The sequence below is a fragment of the Tiliqua scincoides genome, chromosome 2 (assembly GCF_035046505.1).
Source record: "Tiliqua scincoides isolate rTilSci1 chromosome 2, rTilSci1.hap2, whole genome shotgun sequence".
Taxonomy (NCBI): Eukaryota; Metazoa; Chordata; class Lepidosauria; order Squamata; family Scincidae; genus Tiliqua; species Tiliqua scincoides.
Window position 1 is genome coordinate 87,762,188 of NC_089822.1, and position 16,758 is coordinate 87,778,945.

The following is a 16,758-nucleotide window of genomic DNA, read 5'->3' on the forward strand; positions in this document are numbered from 1 at the left end:
GCATGCCTACCCAGAAGCAAGTCCCATTATAGTCAATAGGTTTACTCCCAGGAAAGTGTGGGTCGGATTGCTGCCTGGGGGCCCCATCCTATCCAATTTTCCAGTGCTGGTACAGCTGTACCAATGGGGTGTGCGCTGCATCCTGTGGTGGGGAGGCAGTCCCAGAGGCCTCCTCAAGGTATGGGAACATGTGTTCTTTTACCTCAGGGCTGCACTGGTGCAGGAAAGTTGGCTAGGATTGCTGCCTTGGGCTGCAATCCTATGCACACTTTCCTGGGAGTAAGTTCTATTGAACACTGTGGGTCTTCCTTCTGAGTATATATGCACAGGATGGGGCTGTGGGACTCCTGCTGTGCTGTACAAAGTGTTTCCAATTGCCGTGGCACTCCTGGTATCTGGAGCTATCTCTCCATCCATCCTCTCCCTCCTTTTTTTTTTTCCCGCCAACTCCCCGCCCTTCCCTGCCTCCGTCCGGTGCTGCCTGCCAGACATATGGGATTAATCAGAGTTTAAGCCTCGGTGCCGATGTGTTTGCGTTGGGAATGTTGACAGCCTGGCAGATAGCGGAGGGGCTCTGGTGACAAGGAATCCGAGGCAGGCAGCGCCACTCACTCCAGCACAAAGCCAGCGAGGGAGGAGGAGGAAGAGAGCCGTGCCCCCCCCGTCTCCCCGGGCTGCAGCCCCTTCTCCTCCCGAGGTCGGGCCTGAGGAGCGAGAAAGGCGGCAGAGCCCGTGCGCCGAGCAGGGCGCGCGTCCCTCCAGCCCCTCCACGTGCGCGCCAAGAGCGCACCAGGCGCGCCCCGAGGGATGTGGCCCTTCCTGGGCGCCTACTTGTGGGGCGGCGTGTGGCTGGTGTGGGGCTGGACGCCCCCGCAGCCCCTCAACTGGAGCTCCCTGGCGGAGCTGCCCTCGCCCGGCGGGGCGGCGCTGCAGCCTCTGCTGGCGCCGCCGGCCGCCTCCGCGGAGGGCAAGGTGGAGCGGCTGGGGCGCGCCTTCAAGCGCCAGGTGCGGCGGCTGCGGGAGCAGAGCGGCCGGCTGGAGCTGGTCTTCCTGGTGGACGAGTCGTCCAGCGTGGGCCAGGCGAACTTCCGCAGCGAGCTGCGCTTCGTCAAGAAGCTGCTGTCCGACTTCCCCGTGGTGCCCACGGCCACGCGCGTCGCCATCGTCACCTTCTCCTCCAAGAACAACGTGGTGCCGCGCGTGGACTACATTTCGCCGCCGGCCCGGGCGCAGCACAAGCAGCACAAGTGCGCCCTGCTCAGCCGCGAGATCCCGGCCATCGGCTACCGCGGGGGCGGCACCTACACCAAGGGCGCCTTCCAGCACGCAGCGGTGAGTGGGTGCAGGGGGCGCGCCAGCCAGCCAGCCAGGGCATTCCCCCCCCCTCGGCACGACGGCGAGTGAGGCTGCAGTCTTACCTGGGAGCAAGCCTCCTGGACGACAATGTGACTTACTTCTGAGTAGACATGTCTAGGATTGCGCTTGCAATCCTGTGCACACTTAACCTGGGAGCAAGCATCCTTGACTATAATGTGACTTCTGAGTAGACCTACCTAGGATTGAAGGCTGCAATGCTATGCACACTTAACCAGGAGCAAGCCTCCTTGAATGTAATGTGACTTACTTCTGAGTAGACATGCCTAGGATTGGGCTCCAGGGCTGCAATCCTGTGCACACTTACCTGGGAGCAAGCCTCATTAACTATAATGTGACTTCTGAGCAAAGGTGGAGCAATGCAGTGGTTGGGGGGGTGCATGAGCACTACCTTAACTCCAGAGCCCAGGTCAACCAGGCGGGCAGACCTGGGCTCTCTGCTGAACTTTGGCCTCCATGGGGGAGGTTTGCTGGGCAGGTAGATCTGTGCTCCCATCTGAATTTGAAGCCCAGATTCCAGCTGCCCTCTCAAGTCACCTCTTCCAGGTGGATACACCAGGACTCCTGACCAGATGTGAGCTCACTGCCAACACCCCACCCAGTGGTCATTCCCCTGGCACTCAACTTTCCTCCACATCCTGGAGGGCTCCCTTCCCCACTGGTGCTTCTGAGTAGACATGCATGGGATTGGGCTGTAAGGCAATTCCAGCCACACTTACTTGGGAGTAGGCCCCATTGACTAAAATGGGGCTTACCTCTGAATAGGCATGTCTAGGATTGGCCCCTAATGCAGGTTTGCGATGTGGTGCCACTAAAAGCCTGTGCTGGGGTGAGGCTGAAATCCTACCCTATGCACACTTCCCGGAGTAAGTCCCATTGAACACAATGGGACTTACTTCTGAGTAGACATGTCTAGGATTGGACAGCCAATCACAGCCATGGTGTTGATCCATGGTGTTGAGGGGAAGTGGCTATCCCCCCATTCACACATGTGTGTGAACATCCTTTCATTTCTGGATGCATGGTGCTTATCCCTGCTGCATGTGTGCCCCTTGACAGCAGCATCTCCAAATGAGTTGCATGTGGGATAGGGCTGCTGCAGATAACAACGGCTAGGGCAGAACTTTCTTTTATTTTCACATCATCTCAAGGTTTTTCAAGGGGAGTCAGGAACAAGCTAGATGTAGTGAGTGGGGGGGGGGGGGCTGATACATTCTGGCCACAGCATTGGGGAGGGTGTAGTTTAATCCTGCAGCAATACCCTTTCCCTATTGGAAAATCCCCTCACCTTAAACCAGAGAGGATTAAAGGAAATGTATGTAAAATACAAGCACTTGTCTTTCCCTTCTTCATAAGTAATTACAAGTTTGGGTGACAGTTTCCTTTAGGAAATATTGGCAAAAGGGTTATCCAGGGCTGTGACAACAGTCCCTTTCCCTCTTCTTTCAGTTCATCTCTCTCTCTCTCACTCACACACACACACACACACACACAGAGATATCAAAGAACCCATCCTGGAACCTCCAACACACAACATGTTTCATGCATCTTGCTTCTCACTGAGTAGAGAAGAGTGGTAGGTAGAGAAATCAAGTAACTTACATGTATGAAGCACACCTTGATGACCAGCATTTTAATGTGTGAACCGATTCCAGGTTGCAGTCATGAAGGAAGAACATCCATGTCTGTATCAGCCTTTAGTGTTCCTGCCCATGGGAATGAATAGTATGAGAAGCAGAGCTTTTGCTATATTCAAATGGTAGAAGCTTTATGTGTCAGTTTGAACATAGCTCATGCAGAATAAAAAACAAATGGAAAGCCCCATGTTTCAATCAAACCTGTATTGAAAACAGTGCAGACTTTATATTCAAATTACAGAAAGTTTTCAGGTCTTTTGAGTCTTACCTGTGCTGTATGCAGGATAGGAAATAGAAGAAAGCTCTTTAAAAACAAAATGTATAGGTTTTACCTTGACAAGAAAAGCCTCTTCAGGTCTCAGTGAGAAAAGCAAGATATAAATCTTATAAATAAGATAGAATCATCAGACAGCGGGGTTGGAGGTGAAACACAAAATAACTTCTAATGTCAAATGTGAACATATATGCACAGAATGATTGGACCCATATTCAGAACCTCATGTGTGCGCCATGGGGTGACCAGATGTCATAACTGCAAAAGAAGGCAAGGCACCCCAAAATGTAGGACAGCCAAGAAAAATGTAGGACATGACAAAATAGAAGCTGAAAACACTTGTATATTGATTTCATGTGGTTAATTTAAACATTATATTACTTATTACTTATTAAATTAAAAACTATATTACATATAATTTGCTAATTACAAGAAGGCTATGAGCTGCCTGTAGTGGCCTATTTACAGGGAAAAGGAGGACCTTTAAGTTCTCCAGGACAGGAGGCTAAAAAAGAGGACTTGTCCTGGTAAAAGAGGACGTCTGATCACCCTGGCACCATTTATGAGGGGATATTTTGACACAATATTGATGTGTTTTTATTTTTCTATCTCTGTGCACACTTCTTACCTAATGCAATAACATTCATAACTGCAAATGCATTAACCACTTATTTATGGAAGAAGAGTTTCATGGTCACATGAATATGTAGCATATGCTATAGGATTCTGGAAATCTTCATGAGAGTTAAGTGTAGGGTTTGAGATTAATCCTGAAAATCTTATTTAAAAGATGGTAACCTTTTAATGTTGTAGCAGTCTTGATACTCTGTCACCTGACACTGTAGGGAAAAGATAAGACTTCCAACCTGATTAACTGTATATAGGGCAGAACTTATTCAATTTCACAGTCACTTGCTTTGGGGCATTAAAGTCATCCTTACACTGCAACTTGACCAGGTTTTGTTTGTCCACTATGTGCAATATGAAATGCTATGCACTTCTAAATAGATTTTAAAACATTATTATAATTGTTTATTAAAACGTAGGACATGGTTAAGTATTTATAAATTCCAGTCCAAAGATATCTATCTGTAAACAAAATGGTAGCGTGTGAGCATGTGTTTGATTTAAACAGGAATTGGGAAAATGTACTGGCTACTCTAAGGACATAGATGCTTAACAGCCCAATTCAATTCCTGATGGCTCCTGGAGCTGCTAGAGGCCTCCTCAGGGGAAGGGAAATTTTGTCCCCTTCTCCCCAAGTAAGGATGCAGGGGCCACAATGGGTTTCCTGCAGTCTGTGCCAGCTATTTTGCCAGTGCAGACTAGAGAAGCTCCTTGTCAGGCTTTGCAGCTTGACATGGAGCATAGGATCCTGCGGAGCAGCACTCCGCCAGTCCCACCCCCCTCCTGGCCCGGTTCTTCTCTTCGTCCTGCCCTCCCCCCATGACAGAATGCCTCTTCCAACCCCCAAGGACCTCATCACTGCCTGGAGCTCTTAACTAGCTCTGGGCAGCATCTGTCTAGTGCTGAACTCAGCGCCAACTGGCACTGGACTGACGCCGGCACTGATTCCTCACCTGGTGTCGTGGACATGCCTTACGGCACATTTGCGACACTCAGTGCTGGTGCCAGAGCTCAGTGCTGGTGCTGAGGTTAGATTGGATTGGGCCCTAAATCAGCTCTTTTTTTTTTCAAATATTGAATTCAAATGTGAATTCAGCGTTGGGTAAAAGCAAACATTCGCGTTTAAAATGTCTCTCTTTTCTACCATGCGCTAGTGAAGTCACAAATTTCAGAAAGGTGAAATCTGTTTTTCATTGACCTGAATTTTTAACTTTCATCAACTTAAATGGGTTTGTTCATACAAAAAACTGTTGGTGTGATTCTCCCTCCCCAAACAAAATCCATACTTTGGTCTTTTTTTTTTTTTCAAAAACTATAAACAAATACACATAACACAAAAAACATAACACACTTTACTATACAAAAAGCACAAAGGGTGCAGGAAATCATTATCATATATTACTAAAACTAATAAATTACATATCTTGATCAGTTCCTCTTCTAAATTTACCTCTTAATATTCCTTTTTCATTCATCATACATGTATCATATCAAAGATAATATATATGTAATACAATCCTCTAAATGCCCTATCATATATTTCTAAAACTTCATTAGCAACCAAGCAGGGTTTTTTCCCCTTGTTCAATTTACGTTGATTTTCATTGTTAATCCAAAACTTCTAAAAGTCTGTCCATTTCCGTCACATTCATTATTTTCTCTATTAATTCATTTTTCATTAGTATTTTAGAATCCTTCCAATACCTAACATATAAGATCGTCACTACAGTTAAAATAATAATAACTAGGTATACATCATTTTCTTTATCTATAATCTCTAAAATAATGTAAAATTTATTGCTCTAATAAGTTTTTTTAAATACTTCCCATTGATCTATTGTGATATCATGGCCTATATTTTATGCCCAATTTTATCATGCATTGTTTTACTGTTTCTTCTTACATCTCAGTCCAATAGTCCATCTTATAATGCATATATTAATTTGATCTCAATCTTTCTTTAACATAAATAGCAACATCTTTTCTTTTTTTAATCTGAAACCGCAAAAACCTCTCCTAATTTTTTATTCCCCAACAATGCCCTATTCATTAGTCATCACGTTTCTTTTTGCTGGTCTTCCTTACTTTTTGTCTTTTTCTTGTTGCTATTGGTGAGCACCTCTTACTTGCTCCTCTAAGCTCTTCCCTCTCTGATTCATCTGTTGTTCCTAAATCATCTGATTTCTTTTCATCCGACTCCATTTCTGGTCTATATTCTAATTCTTTTCTTCTCAATTTCTCTTCCTCCTTTTCTTCCTTTCTTATATCATCTTTCATCTCTGTACTCAAGAAGTTTTCTGCTTTCATTGTTGAATTTATATCTCTGTGTCTGATACTGAAAAAACATACCTTCTGGAGAAAGCCATCTGTATGGTATTTACCTTTTTCTTAAAATTTTTTGTCAGGTTTTCATATTCTTTTCTCTTCTTCCTTACTCTCCATGGAACATGTCTCAAAATGTTGACTTTCTTATCATCCACTGTCCATTCCTTTTCCTGTGAGGCCTTCACTAATTTATCTCTGTAAAATGTTCTGATTAATTTCACATGGTTTTCTTTTGGCAATTCGTGTTTTCTTAGATAAGAAGTGCTCACTCTTCTCACTGAGTCCAATTCTTTAGATATCTCCTTCATTGGTGTATCAATCCATTCTGATATTAATCTGACAATCTTCTTTCTTCTCTGGTATATTTTGTATCCTCACCACTCGAGCTGCACTATCCATCTGAATTTCCATTAACGTTGTCTCTGCATCATGCTGATTTTCTTCTATCTCCAATATTTTAGCTTGATATTTTCTTATCTTTTGTTTATTTTCTTCTGATGTAATTTTCACCTCCATCAGTTGTCCACTAAGATCATCTAATTGTTTCATTAAAGTATCCACACTTGCTTGAGTCTGTACAGATTGGTTTGTTAGTTGCTGTACCATCACCAACAGTTTTTCTATGTTGTTTGCACAGTTTTCTATGTTGTGTCTATGCACAGTCTGTTACCAGTCTTTCCCTTTCAGTTCCTCTTGTACTAATTTTCCAAATCCCGTCTCCGATGCTGGCGAGCCTTGGACTTTCACTGTTTTGCCCACCATCTTCATTCTTCCTTCCTTCTGCTCGCAATGTTCTTTATGGCCACTAGATGTCCTCAGCGTATTATCTTCCTTGCTTCACTTATAAACACAAATCCAGTTCTTGCAATGTCTTAAAAAACCCACTAGATGTCACTAGATGTCACTGGTGCACTGTTTTATTTATAATTTCTCTTATCTTGTTTAGACTTGTAACCTTGGCAACGCAGGAATGTCGGACCGCAGAAATGTCAAAACATCCAGCCGTTCCTTCAGGCACTCCCAAACGATAGTAACAAACCAAGGCAATAAATGTTCCAATACACAAACTTTTCAAGGACAGTTAATTTTTAATCCACCAAAATTCAAAGTTGTAAAGTTATAATTGTATTTTCATATATCCATAGCAAGCTTGGTAAATCTCCTCTACAATTTCTCCTCACACTGATAAACAGCTGGGGGGGAACCTTTCCCCCTCCTCCTCTTCTCACGGCAAGAAAACAAATCAGGCAATCAAATTACTCAGTCCACGCCAGGCATACACAAACGGAATAACACTTACTTAAGTCTTTCAACGTCTTTCCCTGCAGGGGTCTTCAGCTTGATTCAAAATGAATTCTTCACCATTGCTGCCAAGATGGCAGAATCTCCTGGGAAAGCCCCCTGGCCGGGCTTTATCTCCTCAGGAATCATGCCATCACATGAAGGAGTTTGTCTCTCCTGACAAACAATCCTCGGATCTCCTTGGATCCGCAGTTTTTGAGGAAAAACAGAGTGACTTTAAAGAGCCCGAGAGAGGCACATCTGTTCAGCTGCTGGCTGGCCTCTCCATACTTTGGTCCTAAAAGCATTGCAGAGAAAGAAATTCAGTTGAAATCAAAACTACTCACTTCCATACAATAGCTGGGGTCCAAAGGGGGAAGGCTGACAAGTTTTTTGTGATTTTAGACTCCCTAACCTCATACTGAATGCCATTGTGGAATGAAGTACTGTTTGTCCTTAAACGTAAGTGTTAAAAGACTATGAGGTTGTCCTTTAACATATGTGGGGCCCCACTTGGGCCCTGCACTACTGGAACTAGAATTCTGACTGTGCAAGGTCCTCTCTGGGTGGCAAACAACAACACACCATTTTGTACAACCAGGGCAAAGCAGCAAGTGGCCTCACAATGACTCCTGGTGCCAGACATCAGTGTGGGGACAGGTGGGAGTTGGGGGTGAGCTGATAGGGGTGGGAAAGGGGTAGATTGAGGCCAGGAAGGGTGCACTATCAGAGACACCACCAATATCCTACCCCCTTCCCAGTCTTGAGCCACCTTCTTGGGTCCATCAGGACTTGTACCAGCAAAATTGCTGGTGAAGGTTCTGGTAGACCCATTTGGGTGGCAGAGGCTTACCCCTGGGCAAGGGAACAAATGTTCTTTTGCCCAGGTGAGACTTCTGGGACTCTCTCCTCTCCCCACAAGATGCTTTATGCTCTGGTGGTGTGGTTGCATTTGTTGAGAATTGTAGTTCTGATCCTTGGTGATCACTTGTACCATGTAAGCCTATGCATGTTTACTCAGAGATAAGACTCACTATACTCTGTGGGTCTTACTACCTAGCAAATGTGTTTAGGATTGCAGTCCTAATCAATTTGGACAAATAAAATACAGGGTTAGGTGATCAAGGCAAAGTTATCTTATTCTTTAGCAGCAGAGTCTTGAATCTACCTACCAGTAGCTGTACATTTTGAGATAGGAGCACACATTTAAAGTTTGGATGTCCTTATGGACAACTTGAATCTTACAGAGTTGAAGCAGCCATTTTAGATTTGCTTTATTATTATTTCTTGTATTTGTATCTTGCGCTTGATGGTGACTGTCCCAAGATCATGTACAGGCAAATTCTATCATGGATTGGGCTGCTTCATGGAGGGCTTTACAACAGCAGAACACAGTTCTGCTGCTGTAAAATGGCCTCTGGCGGCAACTATTTTAGGTGTGATGCCGCATCTGGTGGCAGCCCGAGAGGCCAGCCTCTAGGTAGGTTTGTACAGAGGCAGGGTGTACAGAGGTAGGTTTGACAGTGGTGGGGGTGGAACAAGTTAGGGAGGGAGTGGAATGGGGGAGTGAAGGGAGTGGATCAGGGCTGGAAGGGAGGCAGATTGGGAGAGCTGTTGGCAGCACTTGTATGCCCCAATATCCTAAACCCATCTGTCTCCCTTACTGCCATTGTTGCACACTTTGGATTTATGCCTTCTAAACAGCGTGTAGATCTGAAGTGTACGTGGTGGTGATGGACGCTTTCCTTGGGTAAGTTAGCAAACATTCAGTTACTCTGGGAAGACCTTTCCAATTGTTCTGCAGATACAGCATGCACTCCATTGGTGTGGTTGCATTGGTGTGGGGGCAATTCGGGTAGGTTTGGTCTGTTAGTGAGTGGGGATTTGAGCTGAATATTCCTGAGCCAAAGTTCAGCACTCTGTGCTATGCTTCAGCAGGGGAAACACACAATAGTACTATGGTAGTTGCAAATATTATCTCTCTACATACCTGGGATGGCAGCGATGGTGGAGGTGGGGGAGGAGAAGAACAGTACTTACCCTGATACCATAATATACTGATAACACAGTGTTTTCATGGAGACTGGGTACATGAAAAAGTATACATGTGCAGCTGATATAGCAGTGTTCATCTAGCTGAAATCATCTATATGGAGCTATTCTGAGTGGTAGTGGTGGAAGAAAGCAGAAGGAGTGACAAATAGGACAGGTGAATGGTCATCCATACCTAACTCATGGTTTGTAAAGCAATGCAAAATATATGAATTGTTTTAATTATACAGAATACATTTGGCACAGCTCAGTGGTTTGATGTAATTGCAGTGTAGCTTTCTGAGCTCAGTTATTCACCTTTGCTCTGAAATATAATTTTAATTTTAAGAGACCTTGGCATTAGTCTCTTAAGAAATCTCTTCCTAAAGATAATAGAAGAACCTCTGAGTTGTATTTATCTCCATCTCCCTTGGAAGTGCAATTACTCTCTGCGATAGAAGAAACAAAGGCAGCCAGTCATATATCTGCTGCTGGCTGAGCTGAAAGAAGGAATGCAATTCGTTATCTTACTAAGTGGTGTGAGAAAGAAAAATAGTTGAATATTTTTTTTCCTCGAGTGTTTTAAGAGAAACATTTACTGAGACAACAGACTTTGCACAGACAGGTTAATCAATTACAAGATGTTAAAAGACCTAATGGGCAGCACAGTCCTAACTTGCGCTGGATCAGGGAGGCCGACAAGGCTGCCCCGTATTCAGTGTGAGTTTGGGGCTGAAAGTGGCTGAGCCCGGGGCAAGCGGAATTGCTTCCCCTTACCCTGCAGCCCCAATGGGGTACTTGGATCGCAACATCTAAAGAGGTGGTGCAGATCCAAGCAACCTGGAGCTGCCCCGGGCTGCCTGGGAATGGGGATAGGATCTGGCATATCTGCTGGATCCTGTCTTGCTCCCCTGCCACCTGCCTTCCCCCGCCCCAAAACGTCTCCTACCTGTCCTCTCCACACACACACACCCTGACCCTCACGCTGGCCGAGCTCGGCCAGTGTGGACTTGTGTTCCTCCATCACCTTGGAGTCTGGATCTGGCCTCTACAGGCCGGTGCACCCATGTGTGTTGACTGGCTGACTTCAGAGGAGGCACAAATGATTGCAACCTTCTCAGGCTGGTGCAAGGGACTTTCACCAGCCTAGAGTGGCTTATTGATTCTAAGGGAATTAAAGGAACTTTTAGGAGTACTTTGGGATGGATTTTAAGCCTTGCTTCAGAATTTAAAATAACCTTTCAGTTTTGGAGAGTTGTGAACTATTTTCTGCTAGTTGTAGCAAGGCTAAATACTCAAGAAAAGAATAGCTGCTAGAGGATCAACAATAGTGAGAACGCTAACAGAAGTCCTGTAGGAGCTATGAGTCTAGGTTCTCACTGCTTTCTGCTCCAAAGTGAAATGAAGAAAAATCTCCCCTTTGCAAAGTGGAGAGGTGAGTCATGAGTGTGACAGAGGGGAATCTGAGTAGAGTTTGCTGCTATCTGCAGTTTTGGGTCCCTGTGGATACCAGGGGGACACCTGTAAATTATTTTGGTTTTTAATAGCACTTCCATTTTCATTTCTAGTGCTGAAATAATTTCTGACTTTGGGGCTTGTCCATTGCTAGACAACACCACTTTAATGTTGCTTTATTTTAAACATAAGTTATTTTTAGAGTGGCTTATTTTAAAGTAGTACCTCCATGGCCATCCAGTTTTAAACCCCCATTCTTTCTGAAGACATATTGGATGGATAAGGCTGCAGTCCTACATACTTGCCTAGAAGTAAGTTCCATTGCACCAGTGGGACTTACCTTTAAGTAGACAGGCACAGGATTGTAACATAATACCAGAGTACAGTTTGGAATACTGACAGCCCAATCCTACCTAAATCCCCCCACCCCCCGCTGAGGGTGTAGTCCTGCAGGTCGCCTCCAGGTAAGGGAACTTTTGTTCCCTTGCTTGGGTGTCAGCCTCCATCACCCAAATGAATCTACTTGGGCCTGCAATAGCAATTTTGTACGATTTGAATGAGAAGGCAGATTGAAGCTGGGAAGGGGTATAGGATATTGGCGGCAGTGCTGCAGCTGATACTGCACCCTTCCTAGCCTAGATCAGCCCCTTCCCCACCCCAGTCTCTGCCCTGTTCCTCCACCTCCCTGCCCAGTCCTACCCACTCCTGCCTCCCTCTCACCCCATTTACTTACCATTGCCCACTGACTTAACAATGCCAGGGGTCATTGCAAAGCTGCTGGTACATGGTCGCCTGGCTGAGTAAAATGGTGTGTCACCGTTTGCAACAGCCTTAAAGACCTTCTGTTGCTGGAACACTATTTCTGTCAGTGCAAGGCCCAAATAGGATTTGGCTGTGTAATATGGGAAAAAATATGGTGTACTTGCTTACTTATTTTTCTCACAGTGAAAGTGAGAGGCATTCACCGTTAACCAAACCAGCCTGAGAATTTATTCTGGAAAATAATGCCTGAACATGCCTTTAGATTCATACAAAACAATATAAAAATTATTGAGAAATCCCAAATAAAATTTGATTTTGTTTCAAGTCATTTGTTTACATGTATAGAAACAATAATCTAAACAGTAGTCTAATCTAATATTTGTAGTTTAATCTTTATTTTGTAAAATGTCAGTCCTGTGGAATATTATATGCTTGTGGGAGAAGTACAAGAAAATATGTTCAGTATGGTCTCAGGTACTGACCAAGCATTGATTGAAGGCCTGTGCCCACCAGATGTCCTTTTTGACTGGACTGACCTTTGTACTTTCAGAGTGTGTATGGGGTTGCAGCCCTAGTATCATGAATTTTAGTTTTTAAAAAAGTCTACATTTTTTGATGTAGCCTCTTTACTTTTGAATCACAGTTCTTAGATCTTTTTGCTGCCAGGGTAACTTTGCTCTAATTTTCAGATGGCTTCAGGGCTTTGAAATGTGCTTTATAATGTTTGTATGTGAAATCTAACTTACAGGTGGGGCTTTGGTATCCGCGAAGGATCCATTCTCAGATACTAATGCTGAAAACCATGGATAACCAAACCATGGAAAACCATGGATGCCGAAAACCAAGGATAATGAAATCCATAGTTTTGGTCCCTTAAACCCTCTGAAGGACTTTCTGAAGCCTGCAGAAGCTGTGAGTGTCTGCCTTTAGCCTCTGTGGGCTTCAGAATGACCGAAAAGGCCAGAAAAACACCAAGGAAGCCCCGACCTAAGAATGCCTTATAAGGCTAAAATAAGTCACTTCCAGTGACGGTCTGGAAACAGGAAGTAGCATTTTTTGGCCATTCTGAAGCCTACAGAGGTTGTCAGCGGATGTGTGCAGCCTCTGTGGGCTTCAGAAAGCCCTTAGGAGGTGACCAGAACACAGCTCTGGTAACCTTTGGAGGGTTCAGGTTGGGCCAAGTCTGGCTTCAGAGGACCCATGTTAAGTCCAAACCCTGGATATAAAATCTGTGGATAAACAGGCTCCACCTGTATACCATTAGTGACATGAATTTTTGTTTTTCATTTTTGTGTTTTTCACTGGTGTTAAAACATACCACTCTGAAAATTGAAACAATGTGTCTGGCTCCTAAATTTTTGGGCTAGATTGTAGTTCCAAAGCAAATTTATCAAGACCTAACTTACTTATTAGAAATTATGAACTGCTGATAAATACACCTATACTACTATGAGTGATGAATGTCAGAATACTATTGTGCCTGCATTTGTTTTTTTACCAAACTGTTAAAAGCTTGTCACCCTAAGAAGCTGCCTATAAGACAGGTTAACCAACCCATAACATCTGTCCTATGGCTGAACTTGAGTGTCTGAAGCATGAGTCAGTATTTGGCTTCCTAACTGTATGATCTGTTGTAAGATTGTTGATCTTATAGTGTTAATACCGGGTGGTCCCAAGAAACTGAATTCCGTTAAACAATGCAATTAAAGGGAGGGCATGCTGACTGAAAAGACCATGACCAGGTCATCAACTTGCTATCTCTTGGCTTGAAATGTTATTTTTTTTCCTTCTTGCAGCAAATATTGCTTCATGCCCGCACAAATGCTACCAAGGTGATATTCCTCATTACGGATGGATATTCCAATGGCGGGGATCCGAGACCCATTGCAGCATCCTTGCGTGAATTTGGAGTGGAGATCTTCACATTTGGGATATGGCAGGGCAACATCCGAGAACTAAATGACATGGCTTCACACCCGAAGGAAGAACACTGCTATCTGCTCCACAGTTTTGTAGAGTTTGAGGCTTTAGCTCGCAGAGCCCTTCATGAAGGTATTGCATCTAGTTCTGCCCTCCATTTAATTTTTGATAAAACAAAATATGAAGATCTGTGTGGAATACTTTTGTGGGCATTATAATTAACATATACTGTGATTTTTAAAATTTATTTCGCTATTAATACTGATTTTACTATTTAATTATTACTCCAGCATGCAATCCTATCTTCCCTGTGCTGTTGCAGCCGTACCAAAAAGGTGCATGCTGTATACAGCAGGGGGTCAGATCAGGAGGCTTTGGAGGGGAACGGGAAATTTCCCCTTATTCCTCTGTAAGTCTCCTACTCTGCAATGGGTTTTCTCAGACTTTTGCCAGCTCTGTAGCTGGCACAAGTTGGAGAAGAAAGGGATGGGGAAGCTTGGAAAAGAGGTTGTAGGATCTAGTGTGCTCCATTGCCACTGGATACACCCCTTCTGCAGCCTTCCCATACTCTACCCACCCTCTGCCACACCACTGCTTTACCTTCTCTGGTGGGTATGGCAGAACTGTTGGCGGGGTTGGAGTGCTGCCACCTCTTGCAGCAACATTTGGAAAATGGCACTGTGCACTCCATCGGCAGGCATTTTATGACAGCAGAAGACTCTTCTGCTGTCCTAAAGCCCTGTCCCCGACAGCCTGTAAATGTCCCAACAGCTCAATCCTATCCTCCTTCAGCCTATAGCATGTAGTGCCTCCAATGGAATGCATGTTGCATGCTGTGGTTCAGCGTAATCTGACATCTTGGGAAAGGTAAGTAAAACTCTTTTTAAATTTACTTTCTCATTAGCTGCCTGGTTGTTAATGGGTCTCCTCAGACCTACACCAAGTATTTAGCTGTTGTTTTGTCCAAGGAGTCCAGGGGTGTATTGGGCCAGGAAGGGCGGGTTAGGATCTTGGCATGCACCACTACTGCCAAAATCCACCCCTTCCCACCTCCAAACTACTCCAGTTTGGCCCACCCCCTATCCTGATCCTCCCCCACACTGCCTCCTCCATCACTGTATGTGCTTTGGCATAGGCTGTGTGAACACTGGCCCATGTGCAGGGCCTCCAGCCATTTCTGTTTGCAGTCTCACAGCACATGACAGTGGTGCAGCTTTTCTGACACTGGCCCTGGACTTACGGCAGCAGATTGTGATATCTGCTGTCACAGGCCCTCAATCAGATTGGTTCTCTAGTCCAGCAGCGCTCAAATCTACGACCACTGTGGGCTTGGAATGTGGTCCACGTCTGGACTGCATCCGAGCGTTCCACTTGGGCACTGCACAATGTCCTCCTCTTTTGGAGGACAGGGATGCTCTGGACAGTCACATAGTCTGCCTGGTGTTCTGGAAGACCGGACAACTGGATGTCCGGGAAGACGTGACTGCCCAGAGAGTCTCTGTCTTCCAAAAGAGGAGGACATCGTGTGGTGGCTGAGCCAAAAGGCCTGCTCAATTCGCAGACGGATCCACGCGAATGCCGAATCCAGTTCCTGAACCTAGGTTCACTGCTCTAGTCAGCTGATTAGCCAAAAATTGACACATTGGAGCCAGTCCTTCCCTTTGTTATACAAATGCAACATTGCTTAACTGAAGCATACAAAAATCAAGTGTGAGGCTGGCAAATGTTAGACATTATTGTAGAAGTAATACGACCATTTTAAATCTTTTAAACTCTTAAGACCTTTCTGATTATTATCTGAAATTCTGTGCAAGTATTTATTTTTTGAAGAAATAAATATGTGCTTGAGGATGTTGGAGTAACCTGCTGGTCCTAGGTCCAGCCCAAAATGAAACAACATTTGAAATAGCATCCAAATTCTACCCCCCCTTTTTTGTGTGCAGGCATGCCCTATCCCCATTGCTGCCTTTTCATCTCTTCTTCCACCTACTGCTTCTTCAAAACTGGCCAGATGGAGAGGATCCTGGAATCAATTCTGCTCCCAGGATCCTCCCCACCCAACTCATTTTGAAGAAGCAGTAGGCAGAGGAAGAGAAGAAGAGGAACTGGAGAAAGAGTTGGAAGTTTTAGTTTGGTTTAGTTTTGCATATTAAATTATTTTTTTTCCTAATAGAAGAATAGAATAGTTGTATCTTCTTTCTCTTGTTAATGTGTTTATTTGTCTGGACAAACTTTGTGCAATTGCAGATTTGCCCTCTGGTAGTTATATTCAAGAAGACATATCCCATTGCTCCTATCTTTGTGATGGAAATGAAAACTGCTGTGATATCATGGCAAGCTGCAAATGTGGTACCCACACAGGGCAGTTTGAGTGTATCTGTGAAAAAGGATACTATGGCAAAGGACTGCAGCATGAATGTACAGGTCAGTGTCTGTTTTCTTCTTTCATGCAGATATGAAAGTCCTGGAAGTGGTTAAGATGACTTTCTGTATTTGACCATCTTCTGTTGTTGGAACATCTGAAAGTTTCAAAGGACTTTTCAGTGATTCAGTGTACAGTGATTATGGGTGCAATCCTAACCTGTGTTGGAACAGGCAAGCCAGGAGGCTTGCGCTGTATCCAGTGCAGGATTGTGACCAGAAGCGGCTCAGCCAGAGGCAAGGGGAAACTTTCCCCCTTACCCCTGGCTAAGGGTTGCTGACCACAGTGGCTCAGAGGACTCCTCAAGGTAAGGGAGCATTTGTTCCCTTAGCTCGGGGCTGCAATGCGGCTGCGCCGGTGCTGGAAAGTTGGATAGGATTGGTCCCATAGTTATCAATGGAATTATCCATGATGTCAGCATGTTATTGATATGACATTGGCATATCATGCTGTAACATCAGTGTGTTAGTGCTGTGACATTTATGTGTCATCACTGTGACATCAGCACATCATCTGTGTGTCATCGGTGTGATGTCCAAGGAAGCAATCACTGCATCCAGTCAACCCCAACACTGGTAGCTAGATAAACACTACTGGGGTGAACTGAGCAAGGGGTGGGGGCAGGAGCAGGGCTAACAAATGGCCGTTGC

At 44.7% G+C, this 16,758-nt stretch overlaps 1 protein-coding gene across 2 annotated transcripts in view; it reads left to right on the plus strand.

The window, feature by feature from the left end:
* Positions 1-667: 667 nt before the first annotated feature.
* SVEP1 (sushi, von Willebrand factor type A, EGF and pentraxin domain containing 1) overlaps positions 668-16,758 on the plus strand; it is a 128,921-nt gene continuing 112,830 nt past the window's right edge. For both annotated transcript variants that reach the window (XM_066613523.1, XM_066613524.1), the window contains exons 1-3: positions 668-1,332; positions 13,563-13,818; positions 15,934-16,110. In XM_066613523.1, the coding sequence (XP_066469620.1) occupies positions 808-1,332; positions 13,563-13,818; positions 15,934-16,110 (958 nt within the window). In that variant the 5' untranslated portion in view covers positions 668-807. The remainder of the gene's footprint in view (positions 1,333-13,562; positions 13,819-15,933; positions 16,111-16,758) is intronic.